The 19,997-nt window shown below is 42.0% G+C and overlaps 1 protein-coding gene across 1 annotated transcript; it reads left to right on the top strand.

Annotated features, from left to right (window-relative positions):
• The first annotated feature begins 771 nt into the window (after positions 1 to 771).
• Positions 772 to 14,591, top strand: LOC128705707 (zinc finger protein 665). The gene is made up of 2 exons (XM_053800853.2): positions 772 to 907; positions 10,313 to 14,591. The coding sequence occupies exon 2, from the start codon at positions 10,981 to 10,983 to the stop codon at positions 12,175 to 12,177; it is 1,197 nt and encodes a 398-aa protein (XP_053656828.1). The 5' UTR covers positions 772 to 907; positions 10,313 to 10,980; the 3' UTR covers positions 12,178 to 14,591.
• Positions 14,592 to 19,997: the final 5,406 nt, after the last annotated feature.

Genomic DNA, 19,997 nt, shown 5'->3' with positions numbered 1-19,997 from the left:
ATGTGACCCACACCAGTCCACTAACACCCAGGATGTGACCCACATCAGTCCACTAACACCCAGGATGTGACCCACACCAGTCCACTAACACCCAGGATGTGACCCACACCAGTCCACTAACACCCAGGATGTGACCCACACCAGTCCACTAACACCCAGGATGTGACCCACACCAGTCCACTAACACCCAGGATGTGACCCACATCAGTCCACTTACACCCAGGTACCCATTTTACTGATGGGTGAACATGGACAACATGTGAAAGGAAACAGGCCCAATGTTTCAACCCTCGCCGGGAATTGAACCTGGACCCTCAGAGTGTGAAGCGAGAGCTTTTCCCACCAGGCCACGGGCCACCTCGGCAAAACGGTCGGCTGTGTCGTGGCCCAAGAGATACTTAGCAAACTGTACTGCACAGACACCCCTCCATAATAATAATAATAATAATAATAATAATAATAATAATAATAATAATAATAATAATAATAATAATAATAATAATAATCATGATCATGATCATCATCATCATCATCAGGGTTCTTGAAGTGTCAAGACAAATCCGGATTCACAGCTGAAGTCGCCAGTCAACACTTCCTCCAAAACTCTGCCTTAAATTCAAATTTTTTTTAAATAAAATTCCCTTCATTAGTGTTGAAGGCATACATGAGCACGTAAAAAATTATCAATAGATTATAACAGAGATATATATATTATAAATAATGTTTATAATAGATGACAGAAGTCATATATAACATTAGTGTAGTTAAGTGCAGGTGTTGGAACACAGTGAAGCCAGCACCAGACTTGTAAACATTGAGCAGTCTGGTTTGTCTCTCATATTTGTGGCTCTCTCTCGCCCCTGCGGCTTTACCGCTCGCGATACATGCGTGGTGATGATACATCAAGGTGCGTTGGTGCCCCGTGACGGGTTTTGATCCCAGGAACTGGAGCTATCCCGCCGTATTCTGGATCCTACCCTACCTTATCTCCCACAACATACTCAACCCCTGCCAATTTGGATTCAGGCCTAATAAAAATACTAATGATGCTATTATACACATGCTAGAACATGTATACACTGCAATAGAGAAAAAAGAAGTCCCACTGGGGATCTTCATTGACTTACGTAAAGCTTTTGATACAGTTGACCATGACTTGCTCCACGTAAAATTGTCACACTATGGTATAAGAGGGCACTCCCTCAACTACCTCAAGTCTTACCTCAGCAACAGAAGCCAATATGTGTACGCAAATGGGGCAAACTCTTCTGCACAACCAATTACAGTTGGTGTCCCACAGGGAAGTGTCCTTGGCCCTCTTCTCTTTCTCCTATACATAAATGACCTTCCAAATGCTTCGCAATTACTCAAACCCACACTACTTGCAGATGACACTACATACGTCTTCTCTCACCCGAGCCCAGTCATGCTAGCCAATACTGTAAATACCGAATTACAGAAAATATCTACCTGGATGAGGACTAACAAACTTACACTAAACATTGACAAAACCTACTTCATTCAGTTTGGTAACAGAGCTACAGATGTCCCTCTTAACATAATGATAAATGGATCACCTATCACAAAACTAACAGAGGGAAAATTCTTAGGAATCCACCTTGATAATAGACTCAAATTTCATACACATATACAACAAATTTCTAAGAAAATTTCCAAGACTGTAGGCATACTATCGAAGATACGGTACTATGTTCCACAGTCAGCCCTCCTGGCTCTATATCACTCGCTTATTTACCCCTATCTCACTTATGGAATTTGTTTATGGGGCTCAACAACAATAAACCATCTCAGACCACTAATTACCCAACAAAAGGCTGCAGTTAGAATGATAACAAATTCTCACTACAGGCAGCACACTCCACCAATATTCAAAACACTAAACCTACTCACCATACAAAACATCCATACTTATTATTGCACCTATTACATACATAGAACACTTAACTCTGATATTAACCCTCCCCTCAAACATCTTGCCAACCTCAACAGAACACATGACCATAATACAAGGCACAGATCACTCTTTGATGTTCCTCGTGTCCATCTCACACTATGCAAAAACTCAATGCACATAAAAGGCCCTAAAATCTGGAATTCATTACCTGTAAATATAAAAGAAACACTACCTGTTTATAAATTCAAGTCTCTTCTCAAAGATCACTTACTCACCCAAAACCAAATAAATACTGAATAACTGAACCTTATAAATTGTATATCTTAAATGTTTCTCACAATTATATCACATAAATGTTAAACCTAAAACCGAATCTAACTTTATTATTTTTTTAAATACACTACCTAACAGAATACTTCATACGACTGAATGAACAGTAATGCATGCAACCATATGACCTGTCTTTGTAATACTCACTTGTGCTTTATAGTTATCTGTTTACATAAATGTTTTATCACTGATTTCATCATTGCTTAGTTAATCCTAAGTTAATTTTAAGCCAGCCCGTAATGCTATGCATAGTATAAGTGGCTTTGGCATGCTGCTCTTATCTGTATTTTTTGTACCTCTGTATGTGTGCTCAAATTGTTAATAAATAAATAAATAAATAAAGAGTGATCCTTATGTGGGAGTGTGATCCATGTGTGGGAGTGTGATCCATGTGTGGGAGTGTGATCCATGTGTAGGAGTGTGATCCATGTGTGGGAGTGTGATCCATGTGTAGGAGTGTGATCCATGTGTGGGAGTGTGATCCATGTGTGGGAGTGTGATCCATGTGTGGGAGTGTGATCCATGTGTGGGAGTGTGATCCATGTGTGTGAGTGTGATCCATGTGTGGGAGTGTGATCCATGTGTGGGAGTGTGATCCATGTGTGGGAGTGTGATCCATGTGTGGGAGTGTGATCCATGTGTGTGAGTGTGATCCATGTGTGTGAGTGTGATCCATGTGTGGGAGTGTGATCCATGTGTGGGAGTGTGATCCATGTGTGGGAGTGTGATCCATGTGTGGGAGTGTGATCCATGTGTGGGAGTGTGATCCATGTGTGGGAGTGTGATCCATGTGTGGGAGTGTGATCCATGTGTGGGAGTGTGATCCATGTGTGTGAGTGTGATCCATGTGTGGGAGTGTGATCCATGTGTGGGAGTGTGATCCATGTGTGGGAGTGTGATCCATGTGTGGGAGTGTGATCCATGTGTGGGAGTGTGATCCATGGGTGGGAGTGTGATCCATGTGTGGGAGTGTGATCCATGTGTGGGAGTGTGATCCATGTGTGGGAGTGTGATCCATGTGTGGGAGTGTGATCCATGTGTGTGAGTGTGATCCATGTGTGTGAGTGTGATCCATGTGTGGGAGTGTGATCCATGTGTGGGAGTGTGATCCATGTGTGTGAGTGTGATCCATGTGTGGGAGTATGATCCATGTGTGGGAGTGTGATCCATGTGTGGGAGTGTGATCCATGTGTGTGAGTGTGATCCATGGGTGGGAGTGTGATCCATGGGTGGGAGTGTGATCCATGTGTGGGAGTGTGATCCATGTGTGTGAGTGTGATCCATGTGTGTGAGTGTGATCCATGTGTGGGAGTGTGATCCATGTGTGTGAGTGTGATCCATGTGTGGGAGTGTGATCTATGTGTGGGAGTGTGATCCATGTGTGGGAGTGTGATCCATGTGTGAGAGTGTGATCCATGTGTGGGAGTGTGATCCATGTGTGGTGTGTGATCCATGTGTGGGAGTGTGATCCATGTGTGGGAGTGTGATCCATGTGTGTGAGTGTGATCCATGTGTGGGAGTGTGATCCATGTGTGTGAGTGTTATCCATGTGTGTGAGTGTGATCCATGTGTGTGTGATCCATGTGTGTGAGTGTGATCCATGTGTGTGAGTGTGATCCATGTGTGTGAGTGTGATCCATGTGTGTGAGTGTGATCCATGTGTGTGAGTGTGATCCATGTGTGGGAGTGTGATCCATGTGTGGCAGTGTGATCCATGTGTGGGAGTGTGATCCATGTGTGGGAGTGTGATCCATGTGTGGGAGTGTGATCCATGTGTGGGAGTGTGATCCATGTGTGTGAGTGTGATCCATGTGTGTGAGTGTGATCCATGTGTGGGAGTGTGATCCATGTGTGGGAGTGTGATCCATGTGTGGGAGTGTGATCCATGTGTGGGAGTGTGATCCATGTGTGGGAGTGTGATCCATGTGTGGGAGTGTGATCCATGGGTGAGAGTGTGATCCATGTGTGGGAGTGTGATCCATGTGTGGGAGTGTGATCCATGTGTGGGAGTGTGATCCATGTGTGGGAGTGTGATCCATGTGTGTGAGTGTGATCCATGTGTGTGAGTGTGATCCATGTGTGGGAGTGTGATCTATGTGTGGGAGTGTGATCCATGTGTGTGAGTGTGATCCATGTGTGGGAGTATGATCCATGTGTGGGAGTGTGATCCATGTGTGGGAGTGTGATCCATGTGTGTGAGTGTGATCCATGGGTGGGAGTGTGATCCATGGGTGGGAGTGTGATCCATGTGTGGGAGTGTGATCCATGTGTGTGAGTGTGATCCATGTGTGTGAGTGTGATCCATGTGTGGGAGTGTGATCCATGTGTGTGAGTGTGATCCATGTGTGGGAGTGTGATCTATGTGTGGGAGTGTGATCCATGTGTGGGAGTGTGATCCATGTGTGAGAGTGTGATCCATGTGTGGGAGTGTGATCCATGTGTGGTGTGTGATCCATGTGTGGGAGTGTGATCCATGTGTGGGAGTGTGATCCATGTGTGTGAGTGTGATCCATGTGTGGGAGTGTGATCCATGTGTGTGAGTGTTATCCATGTGTGTGAGTGTGATCCATGTGTGTGAGTGTGATCCATGTGTGTGAGTGTGATCCATGTGTGTGAGTGTGATCCATGTGTGTGAGTGTGATCCATGTGAGTGAGTGTGATCCATGTGTGTGAGTGTGATCCATGTGTGTGAGTGTTATCCATTTGTGTGAGTGTGATCCATGTGTGTGAGTGTGATCCATGTGTGTGTGTGATCCATGGGTGTGAGTGTGATCCATGTGTGGGAGTGTGATCCATGTGTGTGAGTGTGATCCATGGGTGGGAGTGTGATCCATGGGTGGGAGTGTGATCCATGTGTGGGAGTGTGATCCATGGGTGGGAGTGTGATCCATGTGTGGGAGTGTGATCCATGTGTGGGAGTGTGATCCATGTGTGGGTGTGTGATCCATGTGTGGGAGTGTGATCCATGTGTGGGAGTGTGATCCATGTGTGGGAGTGTGATCCATGTGTGGGAGTGTGATCCATGTGTGTGAGTGTGATCCATGTGTGTGAGTGTGATCCATGTGTGGGAGTGTGATCCATGGGTGGGAGTGTGATCCATGTGTGGGAGTGTGATCCATGTGTGGGAGTGTGATCCATGTGTGGGAGTGTGATCCATGTGTGTGAGTGTGATCCATGGGTGGGAGTGTGATCCATGTGTGAGTGTGATCCATGTGTGTGAGTGTGATCCATGTGTGGGAGTGTGATCCATGTGTGGGAGTGTGATCCATGTGTGGGAGTGTGATCCATGTGTGTGAGTGTGATCCATGTGTGGGAGTGTGATCCATGTGTGTGTGTGTGATCCATGTATGGGAGTGTGATCCATGTGTGGGAGTGTGATCCATGTGTGGGAGTGTGATCCATGTATGGGAGTGTGATCCATGGGTGGGAGTGTGATCCATGGGTGGGAGTGTGACAATGGGTGGGAGTGTGACAATGGGTGGGAGTGTGATCCATGGGTGGGAGTGTGGTCCATGGGTGGGAGTGTGACAATGGGTGGGAGTGTGACAGTGGGTGGGAGTGTGATAATGCGTGGGAGTGTGACAATGGGTGGGAGTGTGACAATGGGTGGGAGTGTGACAGTGGGTGGGAGTGTGACAGTGGGTGGGAGTGTGACAGTGGGTGGGAGTGTGACAGTGGGTGGGAGTGTGATAATGGGTGGGAGTGTGATAATGCATGGGAGTGTGATAATGCATGGGAGTGTGACAATGGGTGGGAGTGTGACAATGGGTGGGAGTGTGATAATGCATGGGAGTGTGACAATGGGTGGGAGTGTGACAATGGGTGGGAGTGTGACAATGGGTGGGAGTGTACCAGTGGGTGGGAGTGTGACAATGGGTGGGAGTGTGACAATGGGTGGGAGTGTGACAATGGGTGGGAGTGTAACAGTGGGTGGGAGTGTGACAATGGGTGGGAGTGTGACAATGGGTGGGAGTGTGACAATGGGTGGGAGTGTGACAATGGGTGGGAGTGTGACAATGGGTGGGAGTGTGACAATGGGTGGGAGTGTGACAATGGGTGGGAGTGTGACAGTGGGTGGGAGTGTGACAATGGGTGGGAGTGTGACAATGGGTGGGAGTGTGACAATGGGTGGGAGTGTAACAATGCGTGGAAATGTGATAATGTGTGGGAGTGTGACAATGGGTGGGAGTGTGACAGTGGGTGGGAGCGTGACAATGGGTGGGAGTGTGACAATGGATGGGGGTGTGACAATGGGTGGGAGTGTGACAATGGGTGGGAGTGTGACAATGGGTGGGAGTGTGACAATGCGTGGAAATGTGATAATGTGTGGGAGTCCGGGTTCAGTCCCCAGCAAAGGTGGAAACATTGAGTGTGTTTCCTTACACCTGTTGTCCTGTTCACCTGGTAGTAGGCACCTAGGTGTTAGCTGACTGGTGTGGGTGGCATCCTGGGGGACAATATTGAGGACTCTAATGGAAATAAGACAGACAGTCCTCAGTGACGCACTTTCTTGGGTTATCCTGGGTGGCTAACCCTCCGGGGTTAAAAATCCCAACAAAATCTTATCTTCAGTCCAACTTGTAAATTTGTTCAGGTACAGACATACATATGAATAAAGCATTTACAAAACCAACACATTGATAAATAAGACACTTCTGCAACATTTGGGTATCATTATTCTGGAAACATTTTGCCACACAATGACTTCTTTAGTCCAATGCATAAAAGGATGGACTGAACACATTGATTCAAGGCTGAGGGACTGATTACCTTAGACTCCTTCTTCTCTTATTCCATCTTTTTCTGCATTGGTGAAACATTTCCAGAACACAGGTACACACAAATACAGTTACATAAATGATCATACATAGTAGCATATGTGTAGATTACCTAGGATAACCCAAAAATATCAAAGTGATTTATTTCCATTGGGGTCCTTGTAATGTCTTATTATTTAAATCTTAACAGTTAAAAAATTACAGTAATAGGTACATGAATATTAAAGTAATAAGTACATGTATGTTAGCTATACAAGAAATCACTCGCCTCCCTTTCTGTAGATTCATTTATTAGGTATCTTTTAGCTTTTTCTGAACTAGCTCATGCTGTGACAAGCTTTGACATATGCAGGCAGTTCATTCCACTCCTTTATTGCTGTACAATAAAAGGTGTTTGAAGCAGGGCTGTGGAGTTGGAACATAAAACCTTCGACTCTGACTCCTTTATTTATAGCACCTCTGACTCCTTGAATTACATAACATAGGGAATAAATTATAAATATACTAATTATATATATATCTTACATTGATTGCATGCATGCAACATACAAGGCATTTCATCACAGCCAATGTGAATTGTCAAGTTGTTTATTAGAGCCCTAACTTCAGTAACCTGTTAAAATACATAATAATAATAATAATAGTAATCATTATTTCTACAATTACATGTACAAGGTATCCAGGCTTAACTGACATCAGTGACATATGGGCAAATTAGGTCCATTTTTTTGTCTCAGGATGCAATCCACACCAGTCCACTAACTCCTAAGTACCCATTTTACTGATGGGTGAACATGGACAGCAGGTATCTTAAGGAAACACGTCCTAATGTTTCCAACCATACTGGAAATCGACCCCCTGAACCTCAACATGTGAGCCAAGTGCACTAGCAATCGAGCTACGGGACCTGGGTCTAAAGCTTGGGTTAGTAGGCAATAGCTGTGCCAACCTGGCTTTATTTTATTTATTAAAGAAGTTGCAAACATTCAGTAAGCTTATTTAGCCCTTTGATGGTCATTCCCGTAGTACTACTGCTTTGAAATCTGGATCGGCTCTGTAGCTCAATGCCATGAGCTCAGCTCACTCAGATAAGCTGTGAACAGTAAATTTGGACCTAGATGTGAGAGAATTGGTAAGTGTGCACCATATAAAAAATCCTGCAGCAGTGCATAATGTTGGAAAAATTGCCATTGTGTCTTTGGTTTAAAACAGTGACTTTATGGTGTATTTTCATATGGTTTTTATTGTTGTGTTCTTGGTTTCTTGGTCTCGTGTGATAGAATGGAAGATATATGACTGAAATAGAGATGATTTTGATTGATTTCTGGACTGAAAGTAGCTTGAAATTGAGCTCAAAGTGGCGATTTTTGCTGATATTCTGGAGTACACAAATTACGTCACTTGTCCAATACATGTCGAAACGGTCAGTCTAGTACATGTTCTCAAATGCACTGACATTATATATACAATTTTTACAATAATGCAGTATGCATAACAGTAAATCTTTTATAAAACTGAAGTTCCTAAACACTTGGTCTTCCAAGTCTGGAGGATGTGCAGGAGCATTATCCAGTAACAGGAGGCACTGGAGTGGCAATTTCTTTTCCAGCAGGTGTTTTTTCACACTTGGGGCAAACACATCATTAACCCACCCTTTGAAAACTTGCCTTGTGACCCATGCCTTATAATTAGCTTCCCATATCACACAAAATCTATTCTTAATGACATCGCTTTTCTTGAACACTCTGGGATTTTCTGAGTGATACACAAGTAAAGGCTTCACTTTAAAATCCCCACTAGCATTACCACACAACAAAAGAGTAAGCCTGTCTTTCATAATTTTGTGTCCTGGCAGTGCCTTTTCCTCCTGCATGATGTAGGTCCTGTGTGACATTTTCTTCCAACACAGGCCTGTTTCGTCACACTTGTTGGGGGTTTTAATTATTAGGCCTTTACATAGTCCTTGAACTCCTGTACGTACTTTTCAGCTGCTTTTATTTCAGAACTTGCAGCCTCTCCATGCCTTACAATACTGTATGTCACTACACTTCTTAAATCTCTCAAACCAGCCTTTGCTGGCCCTAAATTTACTACCAGCAGCACTTGTTCCAGGAGTTTTCTGTAGAAGATCCTTATGTGACTGCTTGGCCTTCTCACAAATAATCGACTCCACAGTACTGTCTCCCACTAACTCTTTTTCCTTAATCCACAATAACAACAACTTTTCCATCTGTTTCATTATCGGTGACCTTTGTTTCATTACAAAAGTTACTCCTTTCGCAACATTACCGTCCTTGATTTGTTCTTTCTTTGCCAGGATGGATGTTATAGTCGATTTGTTTTTCCCATACATCCTGGCACGTTCCAGCACCCGCATACATCCTGACACGTTCCAGCACCCGCATACATCCTGGCACATTCCAGCACCCGCATACATCCTGGCACGTTCCAGCACCCGCATACATCCTGACACGTTCCAGCACCCGCATACATCCTGGCACATTCCAGCACCCGCATACATCCTGACACGTTCCAGCACCCGCATACATCCTGGCACGTTCCAGCACCCGCATATATCCTGGCACGTTCCAACACCCGCATACATCCTGGCACGTTCCAGCACCCGCATACATCCTGGCATGTTCCAGCACCCGCATACATCCTGGCACGTTCCAGCACCCGCATACATCCTGGCACATTCCAGCACCCGCATACATCCTGGCACATTCCAGCACCTGCATACATCCTGGCACGTTCCAGCACCCGCATACCCCTCTCGTACTTATCAGTCACTTCACGCTTAAATTCCATGGTGTTTCTCACTTTCTTTACCACAAGAACTTTTCTATGACAATATAAAGTGAAATAATCACAGCACATGAAATACCTCTTGAAACTAGTGACATATAGCTACTTTATGCTGCCTTGGATCAAACATGTTTACTTCAGTTTCTGGAGAAATTGTATCACCCTTATGGGTTTATTGCTTACCATGAATATAATAAATATTTACGATGTATATGTTCAGTGTCATATTGTTTACACAATCATCGGTTAACAAAATTATTATAGTCAACATGTGATTTATCTGTAAGATCTTTATAGATAAACATTGATATATACCAAGCCTTGAAAACTTACTTACTTTTAGTCCTTAAAAATTTAAAAGTGACAATTTTTTTTAGTGGAATATGTGATAGTAGAGAGAAAACCTTTTGTTTTCTAGTTCATTATATTGTGTTGGTAGTGGAGGAATATTGTACTATACTGACTCATGTTTCTCTTGCAGAAGTATTGTATGGACGACTACCAGGTTGCATCTTCCCAGACAAGTACTGCAAAAACACCTGTGTGTCCTGAACAACAACTGATATTACAGAATATTTTGTGGAACACTACCAGGCTGCATCTTCCCAGACAAGTAGTGCAAAAACACCTGTGTGTCCTGAACAACAACTGATATTACAGAATATTTTGTGGAACACTACCAGGTTGCATCTTCCCAGACACTATATCTTCAGTACTTCAAGAAGGTCAACACCTCTTATTGTGAATTTGTAACTGGCCTAGTATTACTGATAAAAACGGATTGCTTTTGATAATGGTAACTCAGTCTAAGAATTACATGGCGGTTCATAGAAAAATACAGATTAGTCATATCGTACTTAAGAATCACACCAGTGTTCTTCAGTATATCTACAGATTTCTAGTTCACTAAGTCTTTTAACGCACAAAACAAAACAAAAATAGATTTTATTGGTGCTAATAGGTAAAAAATCATTTTGCCTAAAAGAAATCTAACATGGGAATATGTACAAGAACAGAACACTGTGTCCAAACTAGCTAACCAAAACAAAAAAAATCTTGAAATGTACGTAAGAATCTATAAAGGAAAGTAACAATACCACTGTTGAATCCCTAAAATATTTCATCATTAAATTTCATCTTTTGAAAAATATGCAGAAATATAAAGGAGAAAAAGCACATCAGTGTTTTGAGTGTCTGAAATATTTCAGTGTAAGAGGCAATCTTGTGAGACATATGCGGGTACATACAGGAGATAAGCCATATCAGTGTTTTGAGTGCTTGAAATATTTTAATCAAAAAGGCCATCTTGAGACACATTTGAGAGTACATAAAGGAGAGAAACCATATCAGTGTTTAGAGTGTCTGAAATATTTTAGCGTAAGAGGCAACCTTATGAGACACATGCGAATACATACAGGAGATAAACCATATCAGTGTTTTGAGTGTCTGAAATGCTTTAATCAAAAAAACAATCTTGTGACACACATGAGAGCACATAAAGGAGAGAAACCATATCAGTGTTTAGAGTGTCTGAAATATTTTAGCGTAAAAGGCAATCTTATGAGACATGTGCGAATACATACAGGAGATAAACCATATCAGTGTTTTGAGTGTCTGAAATATTTTAATCAAAAACACAATCTTGTGACACATATGAGAGTACATAAGGGAGAGAAGCCATTTCAGTGTTCAAAGTGTCTGAAATATTTCAGTGTAAGAGGCAATCTTGACAGACACATGCGAGTGCACACGGGAGATAAGCCGTATCAGTGTTCCGAGTGTCTGAAAAATTTTAATCAAAGAGGCCATCTTGTGACTCATAAGAGAGTACATACCAAAGCTAAACCGTATCAGTGTTCGGAGTGTCTGAAAGATTTTAGTTTCAAAGGTCATCTTAAGAAACACAAGAGAGTACATATCCGAGATAAACCATTTCAATGTTCAGAGTGTCTGAAATATTTTAATGTAAGAGGTAATTTTGCAAGACATATGCAGGTACATACGGGAGATAAGCCATATCAGTGCTCCGAGTGTCTGAAATATTTCGGTCAAAAAAGCCACCTTGAGACACACATGAGAATACACAAAGGAGATAAGCCATTTCAGTGTCCACAGTGTCTCAAATATTTTAGTGCAAGAGGCAATCTTGAGAGACACATGAGAGTACATACAGGAGATAAGCCATACCAATGTCCTGAGTGTCTGAAAGATTTTAATCAAAAAGGCCACCTTGAGACACACATGAGGATACATAAAGGAGATAAACCATTTCAGTGTTCTGAGTGTCTGAAATATTTTAGTGTAAGAGGCAATCTTGTAAGACATGAAAGTACACACTGGAGATAAAACATGTTCATTTCCCAAAACATGTTCAATTCCCAAAACATGTTCAATTCCCAAAACATGTTCAATTCCCAAAACATGTTCAATCCCCAAAACATGTTCGATCCCCCACCTGTGGTACGGTTTGTTTGCAATCGTGTCCTTGCGATTTCGTGAGTAATGTTAGTGTTTAATGTATCAGGAATATTTTAGCTATAAACACATGAGAATTTATACAAGGGATATGCAGGCAAATGAACACAAGCGAAACTAATGTGACATTTTATTGTGGCAACGTTTCCCTCTCCAGGAGTTTTGTCAAGCTGTAACATCCTGACAAAGCTCTTGGAGAGGGAAATGTTGCCACAATAAAATGTTACATTAGTTGCACTTGTGTCCATTTACCCAAGATATTGTCGGTAATTCTACCAACATTAATACAAGGAATATACAATTTCAGTGCTCAGAGTGAAAGATGTTAACGAAATGTCCGTCATGGAAATCATATAAGAGTTCTATTAATGTTGAGAATATCTCTTGTCTTTTTTATAAAATATGTCTTGTGTAAACAAGAGAACTAATACAGAGTATGAACAGTATATGGAAAATACTGTAAAGTCAGTTCTGTAATGTGCTTCCTGCTGTAGCCATGAATTCTGGAGTGAAATATTCAGTGAGAAGCAGGAGTTAAATAAGTGCAGTAGGAGAACACTGGTGTTAATATTATAAGAATACTCATTCTTTTAACAGTATTTATAAGAAATATTCCCACAACAAAGGTAAAAGTCAACATATAACTATATCTATTTAGTCTTTTTCCTTTTTTTCTGTTGTGCAAATGTGGGGCATAGAGTTCTTTGAAAACTCCATGTGTCTTACTGGTTAATGTTACCAATACCAGAGGTGCTGTGGCTGAGAAGAATGGAGTTCAGCTCCCATATTTGTACTAAATTATTACCTATATATGTGGTTAGTTGGACTTGAGTCCTGGAGGTGGGAAATACAGTGCCCTCACTCTGAAGGAGAGATGTGGATATTTGCAGTTTTGAGCTGTAGTATTGGTATGCCTCTGCAAGGCAGTGATGGAGCGAGTCATGATGAACATGTTTTTTTTTTTTTCAGGTCACCCTGCCTGGGTGGAAGACAGCCAGTGTGTCAAAAAAAATATTTAGTAGAAACTCCTACCTACTCTCTGAGGGTCAGCACCCTGGTGGCCCAGTCCTTGATCAGGCCTCCTTGTGGTTCAGGGCTTGATCAACCAGGCTGTTGTTGCTGGCTGCACACAATTCAATGTATGAACCACAGCCTGGCTGATTAGGTACTGACTTTAGGTATCTGTCCAGTTTCTTCTTGAATACAGCCAGGGGTTAATTGGTAATTCCCCTTATACATGGTGGGAGGCTGTTGAACAGTTTTGGGCCCCAGACACTTGCTATGTTTTCTCTTAGTGTATTCATACCATCCCTGATTTTCTTTGGGGTATTGTATCTGTCTCCTTACTCTTTTTGCTTTCATAGGGAGTGATTTGTGTGTGTAGATTTGGGACCAGTTCCTCAAGGATTTTCCATTCCTTTGATATACCTTTGATGAGTTCCGAGAATCATTCTACTTCCAGAGCTAGGCCATGGCCCAGGCTCGTTTGGTGCTTGTCTGGTAAACTAGGCTATTGCTGCTGGTGGCCCATTTCCCCACATATCCATCACAGCCGGGTTGATCTCTCTCTCCTGCATTCCAGGTAGTACAGGTCAAGAGACTCCAAACATTCCAAATAATCCATACCACGGGCGGGGAGAGAACCCGCAATCAGAGAGTCTCAAAATTCCAGACCGTGGCTAGCTGGTCCAGTGGCTAGCGTGATGGTCTGGAGTTTTGAGACTCTCTGATTGCGAGTTCTCTCCCCGCCCGTGGTATGGTTTGTTTGCAATTGTATCATTACGATTTCGTGAGTCATTCCAAATAATTATTTATACATGTAGTGAAGGTTCTCTGTACATTCTCTAGATCTGTGATTTCACCTGCCTTCAATGGAGCTGTTGGTGTCCAGCAGTATTCCATCTTAGAAAGAACAAGTGACTTGAATAAGGATCATCATTGGCATGGCATCCCATGTTTTGGAAGTTCTCTTTATCCATCCTGTCATTTTCCATAGAGATGTGATAGTGATACTGTGATCCTTGAAGGTGAGATCCTCTGATTAACACTCCCAAGTCCTTCACATTATTTTTTGTTCTATTGTGTGGTTAGAGTTTGTAGTATACAGGTCTCCCTCAACATTCACGTTTTCAACTTTCACAGGCTTCACACATTCGCGAATTCCCAACCACCAAATTCCCAGCCACCAAATTCCCAGCCACCAAATCATATTTAAGTTTCCCGCCACCTGCGAGTCCCTACTACCCTCCCTCCGACCCCCGCAACTGGCAGCCAGCCCTCCCACCACTCAGTGTGGTGAGTGTTTTGTTTGTTCATTATTTGCTATTAAACTACAGTATAAATAATGTAAACCCATTCATGACTGCATATTGGAATGGCTATTCGGACAGGTATTAGACGGTGGTATCATGTGTTTACTCTTGAACACTGCAAAGAATTAAACATTTGTGCTACAGATAATAATAACAATAGTAATAATAATAATAATAATAATAATAATAAATATGATATAACTGAAGAAGGAAATTGTACAAAAATACGAGGGAGTGGTTGACACATCGTCAGTGTGACTTTGTTTATGCTGGAGTGAACATTAGTCTCCCTGCTCTTCCAAACATTTCACAATAATTCATTGTGTTTGGTGCTTGTAGATTGAGTGTGACTGGAGTGGTAGAGGCAGTGATTGAGGCAATGGTATTTAATAACATACATGTTAATAATAATACATGTTATTAATAATATGTACTATTATTATTTATAACATATGTTATTAAATACATACATGTTAATAATAATACATGTTATTAATAATAACATGTACTATTATTATTTATAACATATATGTTATTAATACCACTGCCTCAACCGCTGAATTATTGTGAAATGTTTGGAAGAGCAGGGAGACTAATGCTCACTCCAGCATAAACAAAGTCACACTGACGATGTGTCAACCACTCCTCGTATTTTTGTACAATTTCCTTCTTCAATTATATCGTATTTATTATTATTATTATTATTATTATTATTATTATTATTACTATTGTTATTATTAGCAATAGCAGAAATGTTCGATTCTTTGCTGTGTTCAAGAGTAAACACATGATGCCACCGTCTAATGCCTGTCCGAATAGCCATTCCAATATGCAGTCATGAATGGGTTTACATTATTTATTCTGTAGTTTAATAGCAAATAATGAATAAACAAAACACTCACCACACTGAGTGGTGGGAGGGCTGGCTGCCAGTTGCGGGGGTCGGAGGGAGGGTAGTAGGGACTCGCAGTGGTGGAGTCTGTGGTATTTAATAACATACATGTTATTAACATACATGTTATTAAATAACATACATTATTAAAGCATAACATGTAAATATTTAGTACAATTTATGACGTTTTCATGTATTTTATGATTATTCATGGTTCAACAAGTTAAGGAAGCAGTATTGTAATATATTTCCCTACAATATATTGGGGCACCAAACATTCACGGTTTTTCAACATTCGCGAGGCTCTTGATCCCCTAACCCTCGCGAATGTTGAGGGAGACCTGTACTCCATTCAAGCTAATATTAACTCAAGTTTTCTATACAGCCTCTCCTCACTTAACGATAGAGTTCCGGTCCTAAGACCAGAACTCTATTCGTCGCTGAGTGAGGAGCACACTATAATGGTAGTGGGTTTGTGTCAACCATCTTTGATATTGTTTTAATGTCACCTTTATACCATTTATAACATTTCAGGTATATTTTTTAATGTTTATACAGTAGTGTACTGTATATTGAAATAAACAGAATAGAGGAAATTTGCTCTAATATACATTATAAAGGTATGAATACTAGTCAGAGAACCCATCTTAAGTATGAGGCATCGGTAAACGAGTATGACACTAAGTGAGGAGAGGCTGTAACAGACTTACTGAAAAATGTCCTAATTGAGCATCATATTGTTTGCTGTGGCCCATTGGAAAACTTGCTTTAAATCCACCTCGAGATTTAACCATGTTCTCAATGGATGACACTCGTGCAGATTCTAGTATCATTTGCAAAAGAAGACATGGTGCTGTGGTTTATATCTGTATGTCTGATATGTAGATGAGGAAAAGTATATGGGCAAGTACTGTGCCTTGTGGAACAGATCTTTTCACTGTGGCAGCTTCCACCTTAACTCTATTTTCCATTACTCTTTGTGTTCTATTTGTTAGAAAGTTAAAGATCAATCTTCCTACTTTTCCAATTACAGTGGACCCTCGCCTAATGATATTAATCCGTTCCTGAGAGCTCATCGTTAGCTGAAATTATCGTTAGCTGAATTAATTTTCCCCATAAGAAATATGTAATGGAAATCTAATTAATCCGTTCCAGACAGCCAAAAGTATTAAATTTTATTTTTCATGAAATATACATTTCCTTACAAAGGAAACAATGAGACATGCACAATAACTATATAAATAAATGTTAAAATGACACTTACCTTTATTGAACACTCTGGGATTTTCAGAGTGATACATGAGTAAAGGCTTCACTTTGCAATTCCCACTAGCAGTACAACAAAACATGAGAGTTAGCCTGTCTTTCACAGGCTTGTGTCCTGGGAGTGCCTTTTCCTCCTGAGAAATGTAGGTCCTGTTTGGCATTTTCTTCCAGAATAGGCCTGTTTTGTCACAGTTGAACACTTGTTGGGGTTGGAATTTTTCAGCTTCACCATGCCTTATCGCACTGTGTATGCCACTACAATTCTTAAATCTCTCAAACCAACCTGGCCTTAAATTCACCAATATGAGCACTAGTTCCAGGCATTTTTTCCTGTTCACCTGGGTGTTAGTCGACTGTTGTGGGTCGCATCCTGGGGGACAAGATTAAGGACCCCAATGGAAATAAGTTAGACAGTCCTCGATGATGCACTGGCTTTCTTGGGTTATCCTGGGTGGCTAACCATCTGGGGTTAATTGTTTCTCGGTAATTGTTTCCCGTTAAGCCACACCAACAACACACTCTCCACATCTTCGAGTAGTACAGTTGATGGTGGTGCAGCAGCAGCAACAGCTGACTGTGGTGCAGCAACAGCTGATGGTGGTGCAGCAGCAGCTAACTGTGGTGGCACAGCAGCTGACTGTGGTGCAGCAACAGCTGACTGTGGTGCAGCAGCAGCTGACTTTGGTGCAGCAGCAGCTGACTGTGGTTCAGCAGCAGCTAACCGTGGTGCAGCAACAGCTGACTGTGGTGCAGCAGCAGCTGACTGTGGCACAGCAGCAGCTGACTGTGGTTCAGCAACAGCTGACTGTGGTGCAGCAGCAGCTGACCATGGTGCAGCAGCAGCTGACCGTGGTGTAGCAGCAGCTGACTGTGGTGCAGCAACAGCTGACTGGTGCAGCAACAGCTGACGGTGGTGCAGCAACAGCTGACCGTGGTGCAGCAATAGCTGACAGTGGTGCAGCAACAGCTGACCGTGGTGCAGCAACAGCTGACTGTGGTGCAGCAACAGCTGACTGTGGTGCAGCAACAGCTGACCGTGGTGCAGCAACAGCTGACTGTGGTGCAGCAACAGCTGACCGTGGTGCAGCAGCAGCTGACCGTAGTACAATAGTACGTATTTCTCACCCTTTTTACCGCAGGGTTGGCACTAGAAGCTTTCTTTGGCCCCATGGTGGCTTATTTAGCAGTTACAAGCACTATAAACAATGGAATATAATACAAAATGTATGCATGCAGCCGGCCACCCTGGCTTGTAAACAATGACGGCAGGGCAGCTGAGGCGCTCAGGCTGGATGGACAGGTTTGGGAGGAATCACGTTGGGCGAGTTTTCTATCGTGAGGTGAGGGAAAATTTTTGCGTTCAAATGCTTCAAATGGCGGAATTAACGTTATGCGATGCGTTCGTTAGGCGGGGGTCCACTGTATTCCATTAGCACACATTTTATGTGCTGTTGCACCATGATTGCACTTGTCAAAGGCTTTTTGCAAAGTCTTTGTATACTACATCTGCATTCTGTTTGTCCTTCAGTGCATCCAGATGACTCATCTACTGTAATTCGGGCATTTTGTATGTTGTTATACTTTTCTTATCTTTCATATTCTGGCTCAGTGGAGGTTGTCACTTGCCCCTCCTCCCATGTTCTGTACATCTTGTATAGACTATCCAAGAGGACTTCTCAGTTTTCTTGTTTATTGTTTAGTACTCTCAGTACTTTCCTGAATCCTGTCCAAAACTCCCCGTGTCCTCATTGCAGACCCAGAAAATCTTTTCTAGTTGAATGGATGCACACAAGATATGGTGTTTGGAAAAACATGGGTTGCATGTGACCCTAGATTTTTTCTCCAAAGACCTTTCCACATGCCATCCTGCCCATATTCTATAAGTAGTCTGGGTATCACCAAACCAGATTTCTGCCAAAGTGTATGTCACTGCTTGGCAAAATTAAAGGGAGGCAAAGTGTGAGGGTTGGGTGAAAAGGTGTAGGTTTGGAGTAAGCAGTGGTTGAGGAAAATTTGGAATGCTGTGACTTACTACCCCACAAAACATTTCTTATGGTGAATCACATCAAACACTCTTGTTCATTTTGGGTATATTTCCCTGTCCTCACACAATGTAAAAGTCATGTTCATGATTTCTGTTCTTAGGTTAGTTAACTATGATGGATGATCTTGCAGCCACATATGTGTTGTTATTGGCGGGGAGGCCTGTGTGTGGGTGCCCCAGGTAGGTTATGTTGCTAGGCATATGACGATAACAGAAAAAACCTTAATGGAGTTTCCACAATGAATTATTCCCTCCTCTCTCTCCTTTGTGAATGATCAGAACCTTTTTTTTTTTTTTTTTGTACTATATACAGGGTTCTAATTACCTTCAATTATATTTTACTGCATTAAGTAGAGCTTCCTAGAACAGTGGTAAAACTTATACCAATGAATGACATGAATGTGTATAGCACTTCTTACAGGTGATGCCATGTTGTAGTTTAAATACACTTCATTCATGTTGAATCAATATCCCTGTGAGCCATTATACTTAATAATTTAAATTCACTTGGTTAATTATTTTTATCAACACACTGGCTGTTTCCCACAGAGGCAATGTGACTCAAAAAAGACAAAACATTTTAATCACCACTCACTCCATAACTGTCTTGCCAGAGGCATGCCAACATTAAAGTTAAAAAACTGCAACATATCTCCAATCTTCCTTCAGAGTGCAGGCACTGTACTTCCCATCTCCAGGACTCGAGTCCGGCTAACCATTTTCGCTGAGTCCCTTAATAAGTGTTACTTTGCTCACACTCCAACAGCATGTCAAGTCGTCAAAACTCTTTGCCTCTACTTGCTGCTCTCTAACATGCTCACTTGCTTGAAATATAAGCCCTTGGCACACAAAACCCAATTACCCCTCCCCCTCCAACCTTTCCAAGGATGACCTCGACCCTGTCTTCCTTTTACTACAGATTTACACTCCATCCAAGTCATTCTATTTTGTTCCATAATTTCTAAATGTCAGAAACGCCTCAACAACCCCCTTATCAGCCCTCTGGATAATACTTTTAGAAACTCCACACCTAATTTCCAGCTTCAGATTTTCTACTTAACCCTTAAACTGTCAAAACGTACATCTACGTTGATGTACGTAGTGCTCCGAATGTAGATCTAGGTCTGATTTGATATGCTTTCAAATGGAGAAAATCAAGGTCGGAGCACTGCGCATG

The sequence above is a fragment of the Cherax quadricarinatus genome, chromosome 3 (assembly GCF_038502225.1).
Source record: "Cherax quadricarinatus isolate ZL_2023a chromosome 3, ASM3850222v1, whole genome shotgun sequence".
NCBI lineage: Eukaryota > Metazoa > Arthropoda > Malacostraca > Decapoda > Parastacidae > Cherax > Cherax quadricarinatus.
This window is presented reverse-complemented; position numbering and strand designations above follow the sequence as displayed.

Excerpts from the sequence above, each read along its gene's own strand:
- LOC128705707 (XM_053800853.2), top strand. The coding sequence starts at position 10,981 with ATGCAGAAATATAAAGGAGAAAAAGCACATCAGTGTTTTGAGTGTCTG.